Raw genomic sequence first — 8,915 nt, 5'->3', positions numbered from 1 at the left:
CCTCGGTTACCTGTTCAGAGCGATGCACGGAGAAATTATCCTGGGTGATCGCTCGCACAATGCCCACGATGGGCGTCACATTCCCAAGCTCCGCGTTGCCCGATGGGTCGTCACATCAGTTTTCTGACTCCGTGGCGTCTGAATCGGCACCAGCCGTTTCGCGTCGAGTCGTGCTCATGGCGGAGCATTCAGAACTGGTTTTAGACAAGGATTGCTCGACTCATGGATAGGTTGGCGCGAAAGGGAGCAATCTGCGATTGCCATAAAGCTTCCTGGACCGCCGTTCCATCGTACATACTTTAGTATCTGGCTCCAGGTGGGCTCGGCTCCTCTTTTCGATTCTCGTACCGATTATTTGAACAGTCTGATACCTGCACCACCCGACAGAAACGAGACGCCGATCCGGTTCACGACTCGCTTGGTGGAGATGTGCGAATCCGGATTTGCCCCAGCGGACCAAGCTGCTCCATCTGGAAGGAGCTGTTTCGATGATCTGTAACGTGCCGAGAGCTTTTCTGGCTGTGTCAGAAATCGCTAATCAGGCACCGCAGTCTTGGCAACTGGCTTTTCCTATGCTGTTGTTGGACTGCTTTACTGGTTTGCTCCTGCGAGGGTAATCATTGTGCGAAATCAAGCATGATTACGTCCGTAAAAGTGATGCCAATTTCATGCAAGCCTTGTGACAGCGAACGGCGAGTAAGTCCAAGGATCACATCAGCAACGGTAACGTCTATTTTTGGAGCCCCTATACATCATACCACTCCAGGGCACGGACCACTGCATGATTCCGTCCAACGCTAAGAAACTACTTACGAATCGTCGGGTACAGGTGGGATCCTCACATGACCAAAGCAACTGGGGGATCGCACCCCTCAGGGTTGTCGTGCCGGTCCGGTGGGGATGTGGATCGGCAGTCAAGCTTGACCATCTAAACGAGCGTGGCTGCCGGGTTCGCGTTTGCGGAATGTTCCTTTTCTGATTCAATTAGCATCTCGACTAGGCACGCCAAGCGTCATCGGTTCCTGAAACTAGTACCCTATGGAGTTTGAGCAGACGATGCATAACGGTGCGTTTCGTACATGAATAGTTGGGAGCCCTGGCACCCCACCGCACCCCACCATCACCGCACCGCACTTTGCCTTGGTCACGGCGCTCCCCTTCTCCCCTTCCACGACCACGCTGCCCTGCGTTGTCGTGCTCTCAGGATGGCCTACAATGAGCTGATAGCGACCGTCACCCTCGTGGGAAGCCTGCTCTCTTTCGTGGCCACATCCTGCGTCCTGATCTCCTACATCGTCTATCACGAGCAGCAACGCTCGTTTCGCCATGCCCTTGTTCTCAACCTTGCGCTTGCCGGTACGCTCTCCGCCACCACACACAATCTGCCCATCATCGTACAAACAGCGCTGACAGCAGAGCTCCCGGTCAGAATTCATCAACTCCCTGAACAACTCCATATCCGGTATAATAAACGTCGCAAACCACGGTCTCTCACCGAGCCCGGCATGCACGTTCAACGGATGGATCGGACAGTTGTCTGTGCAGGTGAGCAAAACAGACCCCATGCCCCCATGCCCACCTGGTAGTAGTAGCAGTGACGGCGATCGATACGATACTGACTTCCACCACGTACTGCAGGCCGCAGACTTCTCCATCCTCGCCATCGCTCTGGTGACGGTCCTCACCATCACCCGCAAGACGTACATGCCCAACGCGTCGCTCGGCAGGAAAGCCATGATCTGCGCATCCGTGTGGATCGTCCCCCTCATCACCAGTAAGTTTCCCCTTCTCGCGTTGTTGTCGTTGTTGTTGCTGTTCATGTACATACCATCCATGACTGCACACATACAAGTTTTCTAACCCGCCACGTGATATAGGTACCACCGCGGCAGGCCTGCAGACGATGGCGCCAGTGAGCGGGAACTGGTGCTGGATCTCGTCCTCTCGCACCGACCTGCGGTACGCGTTGGGGCACGGCTGGCGGTTCGCCATCATGTTCGTCACCATCGGCGTGTACGTCTACGTGTGGTGGTACATGCGGCAGCACTTCCAGATGATGGCGGGGACGACGCACGCCGAGGCCAAGGACTCGACGGCCGGGCTGAACCCGGCTTCTTCTGCCGGCGGTTCGTGGAGGGCGAGCTTCACGGCGACGTTGAGGAGGAAGAGCAACGGCAGCGGCCTCCTCGTCACCACCAAAGAGAAGATCATGGGAAGCAGGAAAGGCTCGGCGGCGAGCTATGACGACGACGACGACTACGACGACGTTGACGTTGACGACGACTATCGCAAGGATCAGCTGCAGCTGGAGTACGTGCGGATGACGACGCAAAAAGGCCAAACCCACAACGTCCTCGGATTCGACGCGAACCCCAACTTCACTTTCGCCGCACGCGCCAAGCCCGCAGACGTGGAAGAGCAGGCCGTCGCACCGGACGCGGCAGTGAGGGACGACTGGCCTCTGCCCCCGCCCGATCGCGTCCACCACCGCGATGAGCGCACTCGGTCCTCGGACGCGCACCGTCCCTCCCACCCCCATGCGGCGGCCTCCCTCCCTTCCCCCACGATCTCCACCTTCGCGGCCGCGCAGTCGCACCAGGTCGCGCGCGAGATCCGGCGCATGCTCCTGCTCAACGCGTATCCGACCATGTGGGTGCTCCTCTGGCTGCCGGGCATGGTGAACCGGCTCATCGAGGCGAGCGGGCACGACAGCAAGACGCTGGCGGTGCTGCAGAGCAGCAGTCAGTACGTCGGGTTCGCCAACGCGTTGACGTACGGGTTCAACGAGCACATGCGGGGGGAGATACGGGGGGATGTGGGGAGGAGGGTGCGCAGGTGGATTCGCTGGCGATGAGCATTGGGTGAAAGGGCCTGCTGGATCGGGATGGATGTACGTACGTATGGCGCGTTCGGGGTGCTGGGATGATGATTTTTGATACCTCTTTGCTTGGGCGCGTTATTGGATGAATTGTTATTTTACTTCCGTTTTGAGTGCCTCTCGTGCTGGTATCAATCAAGCGAGTCCATGAGCTTTTTGCTCCGCAATCATCCCCTTCGCCTCCCTCAATCAAACCCCTCCCACTCCTCTTCATCGTCCGCATTCGATATCTTGGCCTGCTCTCTGACCTTCTCGATCATGGCCTTGACCTCATCCTCCTTTTTCCGCTCCTCAGGGGTCAACTTCTTCTTCCTCTCCCCCTCCTTCTTCTTATGCCTCTTCTCCCTCCTCTCCTCCCTCAGCTTCTTCGCCTCCCGCTGCTCGCTCCACGCATTGTCCCTCCCGCCCTTCCGCTTCTTCTGATTCTGCTCCTCCTCCACCGTCCCGTTCTCCGCCGCCTCCTTCGCCCTCGCCTCCTCCTCCCTCCGATGCTTCTCGCGGACTTTATCCGCGAACCTGAAACCGTCCCAATCGATCGACATGCCCAGCTTCCAATCGCCGTCCCACTTCTTCGTCTCGGGCATCTTGGGCATCTTCAGCAGCCCCCACGCATCGCCGTGCTGCTTCCAATCCAGGTCCTGCACGCGGAAGATGCTGCTCGCGGCGTGCTTGCTGTACGACTGCACCCAGCTGACGAAGGCGCGCTGGGCCTTGTCGTGGATGGCGCGGTCCGTGAGCACCAGGTCGCGGATGGTTCGCGACGCCTCCTGCGCCTCCGCCTCGGTGGTCTCGACGCTCGGATGCGTCAGGGGCGTGACGGGCGTTTGCCGCACGGCGAGGAAGGGGATGTAGTCCTCCTCGTGGGTGCCTTTCGTCAGGAAGGTGACGGCCAGGCCGCGGCGTCCGGCACGGCCGGCGCGGCCGCAGCGGTGGATGAAGGTTTTGGGGTCGGAGGGCGGGTCGATTTGGATGACGAGGTCGACGAGGGGGATGTCGAGGCCGCGGGCGGCTACGTCGGTGGTGAGGAGCACGGTGGGGGAGACGCTCTCGGTGAAGCGCTTGAGGTTTCTGTCGCGCACGTTTTGGGGGTGCTTTCCGTGTAAGGGGACAACGGTGACTGTGGTTAGTAATGCGGGGAGGACATGTTGGAAGTAGTCGACACCAGCGCATGTGGAGACGTAGATGATGGATTTTTGAGGAGTTGGGGAGAGGGTGGAGAGGAGTTTTGCGACAGCCGGGAGTTTGTGAGAGGGAGGTGTGAGAAGATAGTTCATTTGCAGAGATGCCGGGGTGCGCTTGTCAAGGGCTCCGGAGGCGGATTTGACCTTGACTGCGATGCGGATCGGATTTCTCAGACCAACGCGAACGAGCTGCGACACGGCCTCGCTCACGCTGGCACTAAACAGGCCGGTGCGCCTTTGCTTGGGCACTCTCTGCAGGATCTTCTGCAGGTCATCCTTGAAGCCAAGATCCAACAATCTGTCGGCCTCGTCCATGACTAGGACCTCAAACGACGATTGCGGGCAGTGTACATGCGGAGAGGAGAGGAGTTCGAGGAGTCGGCCGGGAGTGGCAATGAGCAGGTTGGGAGAGGTTTTGAGAAAAGTGCTAAGGTCTTGGGCGGGTGTGGTATTTCCACCGAGAAGCAACTGGGGTATCACTTTGAGGGTCGAAGAGGGAAAGGTGGGCTTCTCGTCGCCAGTCGAGGTCTCGTCGCGGGGTTGTAATGCGGCGGCAGAGGGAGCATGGAATGCAAGGAGAGATGCGAGGACGGCGTGTATCTGAGTTGCTAGCTCTCTGCAAGTCCACAGTCAGTAAAACGTAGTGACGGCGGCGGATGCGATTGGACGTACCTTGTAGGAGCGACGACAATGGCGCCGACGTGGTGCTTCTTGAGCGGCTCCTCTAGGCGCAGAAGACGCTCGACAAGCGGGATCAGGAAGGACAGGGTCTTTCCGCTGCCTGTTACAGCTTCCACGACGACATCCTTGTAACCCATGAAGAGCGGGATTGCGCTGGCTTGGACGGGCGTCATGCGCTCAAAGCCCATGCTGGAGACGGCATCCAGGACCCATTGCGACAGCGGCGGCGTGAGGGCATCCCATGCTCTGGGGTTCTTCGGCTTCTCGGGAGCCATGGCGAGAGATGGGGTGCGGCGAGGGGCGAGAGCGAAGGGCGAGGGTTGGTAGCGGCCGGTGGATGCGGCGCGCTTGGATGCGCTCGAGTTGCTTTGGCGGCGCAAAAATTCAAGGGCGAGTCAGCAGCTATCGATAAGCGGAGGCGTCGAGTCGCGCACAGCACGTGCACGTGGGCGGGCGCATCAGGGTCTAAACAGGGCATTCATCGACAGGCCAGGGCGGCAGGGCGAGCGGTGACTGGTTCAGGCCGGTGCGGATGACTGGCCGGCCGGAAGCGCGATGATGTGCGATCCGAGTCGGCCGGGCCAGCATCGCAAATGGAAAAAATCAAGGCTGCCCGGGGCCGCCGACTTCCTGCTCGCAATCTTGGCTGTATCCGTCTGTTGCGCCCCTTCCGCCGCCTTCCATTTCCTCAGCCCATAAACCTCCACGCTGGCCGCCGACTCCGACGCGACAGAACATGCGTCGGCAACACGCGCCCCCAACGCGACGACGACCCTTCTGCCGCTGCCATTAGTGTCCTCGCCACAGCCACAAGACCCTGTGACAAGACCCGGCTCGCACAACATTCCAGCCTTCTGCCGACTCCTCTCCGACCTCTGGTCCGCCGCACCCTCGTCGCTCTCCGGCTACGTCCGCCCGTCTCTGCTTCCACCTTTCTCCGCCTGCTGGTATCCCGCCATGGCTGTCGCAGCCCGATCGCAGGTGCCCAGGACGCCGCGCGTCATCAGCCCGTCGCCCACTCCCTCGGAGAATGGCAGCGCTGGCGGCTACTTCACGCGCTCCGCCGCGCGCCGCATGAACAGCAACACCGAAATCATTTCGCCCCCACCCATCGACGAGAACGACAGCAGCTCGGGCTCCGACGAGCTCGGCCGGCGCTCGCGTCTCCGCAGCAGAAGCCCGGTCAAGAAGCGGTTACATGACGCTGCGGCTGCGCAAACAACGGGCAGGAGCAGGAAGGACCTGTCTCTGCCGAACGGCTCGTCGAATGGCCATCTCTCGCCATACACTGCAAGCTCGAACAAGGAATACTGGCGCAGTCTGAGTCGGAGCCCAAGCCCGCTCGGCTTGATTCCCATCCACCAGGAATGGCGGAACTTTGTACGTCTCGCTCTGCCCAGCGAGCCTGTGGCCGGCCGGCGGGAAGCTAACAGTGTCCAGATCCACCGGCATGAAATCCCTCGCAAAATACTCCACACCTCCATCGGCTTCCTCACCCTCGGGCTCTACGCCTCGTACGCGCAACCGTCGCAGATCCACCCCGTTCTCCTCTCGCTCTTCATCCCCATCTTCACCACCGACGTCATACGGCACCGCTTCCCATCCTTCAACCGCTTCTACATCCGGTGTCTGGGCGCGCTGATGCGCGAGTCTGAAGTCGACGGCTGGAATGGCGTCATTTGGTATCTTTTGGGCGCGTGGGCCGCACTCCGCTTCTTCCCCAAGGACATTGGCGTCATGGCCGTGATGCTGCTGAGCTGGTGCGACACGGCCGCCAGCACTGCGGGCAGGAGATGGGGCAGGTACACACCCAAGGTGCGCCAGGGCAAGAGCTTGGCCGGCAGCTTGGCCGCCGTCGTCATGGGCGTCATCACGGCCGCGGCCTTCTACGGCTGGGTCGCCCCGAGCGTGGAGTTCCAGAACCCGGGCATCGATTCGGGAGACTTTGCGTTTGCGTTCCAGGGCCGACTGGGCCTGCCTGCGGCGGTCAAGGAATCCCTCGGATGGAGCAACGACCAGGGCACCATTACCGGCAATCTGGCTCTCGGCGCCATGAGCGTCGTGGCTGGGGTTGTGGCTAGCGTTAGCGAGGCCATCGACCTGTTCGGCTGGGATGATAACGTTACCATCCCCATTCTCGCCGCCGGTGGGCTGTGGGGCTTCCTGAAGGTTTTCGGATGCGCGTGAAGTGCGCGCGCTTTTTGCCAGAAGAGCTTCAAACAGATCTCCATCACGAATCATCTAGAGCAACTATTACAACTTGACATACTTGACACGGGTTCGGCGTTTGGCAGGGAGGCATTGGGAAGGGTCGAGCGCCCGGTGGGAGGGCCCGGAATGGCAGGGTTGGTTTCGCGGCGCACCCAAGAATGAATACCGAAGGATTGATGATCATGCTCACCTCACTTCTAGAATTTCCTTTTGCCTAGCGATACCTAAGAGGTAGAGGAGGATGCCTAGGCGGGGCTTGTATGATACCACCAGCTGCCTAGATGATGAAAGCCAAATGGCAGTAATTTTTTTTTACCCAATTGAACTCTCGTCGTCTCTCATTCCGAGCATCTTACCCGTTACCCACTTCTCTGGCTCCCTACGAAGTTTTATGCCTGCAGATCTTGGGTTAAGGGTGTCTCAGATCCTTTGTCGATCTCTTTTTATGCACACGGCAATTCTTGCACTTGTGACCCCGTGCCCGAACCGATGTCATCTTCTCCGGTCGCTGTATATTTTGTGCCGTACTGCGTGTCAGCATCGGCCGAACACCGAATGCCGACTGTATGTATTGTGAAAAATCATTGAGTACGGAAACTTTCCGCTTCAGCCCCGTTCATGCGATTGCGGCTCCCTTATTTATTCGGATCCATAAAGCTTTCCTTCTAAGCGCGTCCGAACCGAACCGGACGCTTGCAGTTCTTGGTCGATCACAGTACAAGTAGTGGGGCTCTTCCTGTCATCCACTCCCAATCCTGGATTGGGTTTGTGGCCACTCACGAGGACCCGCCCCGGCCCCGGAGTTCGGGGCGGGGGAAAAGGTGATGCGCTCAAGGATGCGGAGCAGATGCTGGGATACATATACGGCGCACCATCCCTTCTCCTCAATACACGACTGTCAAACGAAACGCTGAAGCTGCCCGACTTCCCTGTACCCATATTGGATCATCATTCCGCCTCTGCCGTTGTACGGTTCTCCGACGCCCCGAGCGGAAGAAGACTAGCGGCTGTCCTGCCCCGCTCTGTGACACCCCGTCTTACATCCGCTTGCTGAAGATTCCGCCCCGGAGTCTTGGAGTTAGACTCGGTCCGCCGATCATTAGCAAGCTTCCCTGACCGAGCCCGAGGCCGAAGAGAGGGGTCGAAAACGGAAAGGCTAGCCAAGCTAGTACAGCGACATATATAGCAGTCCGAGCAGCCGGAGCAAGGGAGTGTATGAGGCCAGACGTGGCAATCCCCCACCACCACCAACAACCAAAGTAATTGAAAGAAAACGCCGTCCCGTCCTCTCCTCACACGGACCTTCTCCCCCTCCCCCGAAAAGCCAAAGCCAAAGAAAGCGCCAAAAAAAAAAAAAGCACCATGGCCTCTCCCGGCAGCAGCCCGCGCCTCATACAGCCCCCCACCGCGGGCCGCATCCTCCTCACGCTCGTCGGGCTCACCACGAGCCTGGGCTGCTACCTCGCCGACTGGAACGACACGCACATCTACCACCCGCTGTGGCTGCCGCACGCCAAGTTCCACAACGCGCAGACCATGTCCATGGGCCTGCTGCTCGGCCTCGCCACCCTTTACCACGTCTGGACGCCGTCGCCCGTCGTCGTGAATGATGATAACGTGATGACGACGACAACAACGAAAGCAACAACCATCAAGTCTGGTGCGGATCAGTCGACGACGTCGATGTCGACGGTCGCGGTGCGCAGGGAGGCGCAGCTGGCGCGGTTGCGGACGGCGGTGGTGCTGGGCGGCTTGTATTGGGTCACGCAGGGGAGCGCGTATTTTTATCCGGGCGTCGCGGCGTTTGATGAGGTGCCGGGAAGGGAGGGCGAGGTGCAGGATCCGTTGTTGCAGGCGAAGTTGGAGGTGGGCATGTTTGCGCTGTTGGGGGTGGGGTGGGTGTTGGAGAAGAGGAGGATCATGCGGGGGGAGTAGAGAGGTGCGGGGTAGGGTTTTGGGGGAAG

The 8,915-nt window shown here is 59.6% G+C and overlaps 4 protein-coding genes across 4 annotated transcripts; 3 read left to right on the top strand and 1 right to left on the bottom strand.

Annotated features, from left to right (window-relative positions):
* Positions 1 to 1,205: 1,205 nt before the first annotated feature.
* Positions 1,206 to 2,854, top strand: BKCO1_5000075 (glucose receptor git3 protein; the record flags this gene model as incomplete). The annotated part of the gene is made up of 4 exons (XM_020276671.1): positions 1,206 to 1,356; positions 1,430 to 1,545; positions 1,639 to 1,774; positions 1,878 to 2,854. The coding sequence occupies 4 exons, from the start codon at positions 1,206 to 1,208 to the stop codon at positions 2,852 to 2,854; spliced, it is 1,380 nt and encodes a 459-aa protein (XP_020127551.1).
* A 209-nt stretch (positions 2,855 to 3,063) lies between these two features.
* On the bottom strand, positions 3,064 to 5,015 carry BKCO1_5000074 (atp-dependent rrna helicase spb4; the record flags this gene model as incomplete). The annotated part of the gene is made up of 2 exons (XM_020276670.1): positions 3,064 to 4,675; positions 4,732 to 5,015. 2 exons carry the CDS (start codon positions 5,013 to 5,015, stop codon positions 3,064 to 3,066), a joined length of 1,896 nt encoding a protein of 631 aa, XP_020127514.1.
* Positions 5,016 to 5,697: 682 nt separating this feature from the next.
* On the top strand, positions 5,698 to 6,927 carry BKCO1_5000073 (phosphatidate cytidylyltransferase; the record flags this gene model as incomplete). The annotated part of the gene is made up of 2 exons (XM_020276669.1): positions 5,698 to 6,120; positions 6,181 to 6,927. The coding sequence occupies 2 exons, from the start codon at positions 5,698 to 5,700 to the stop codon at positions 6,925 to 6,927; spliced, it is 1,170 nt and encodes a 389-aa protein (XP_020127548.1).
* A 1,386-nt stretch (positions 6,928 to 8,313) lies between these two features.
* BKCO1_5000072 (alpha beta-hydrolase) lies at positions 8,314 to 8,886 on the top strand (the record flags this gene model as incomplete). Its single annotated transcript, XM_020276668.1, has 1 exon — positions 8,314 to 8,886. One exon carries the CDS (start codon positions 8,314 to 8,316, stop codon positions 8,884 to 8,886), a length of 573 nt encoding a protein of 190 aa, XP_020127515.1.
* Between the last annotated feature and the right edge of the window lie 29 nt (positions 8,887 to 8,915).

The sequence above is a fragment of the Diplodia corticola genome (assembly GCF_001883845.1).
Source record: "Diplodia corticola strain CBS 112549 chromosome Unknown scaffold50, whole genome shotgun sequence".
In the NCBI taxonomy this organism is placed as follows: domain Eukaryota; kingdom Fungi; phylum Ascomycota; class Dothideomycetes; order Botryosphaeriales; family Botryosphaeriaceae; genus Diplodia; species Diplodia corticola.
This window is presented reverse-complemented; position numbering and strand designations above follow the sequence as displayed.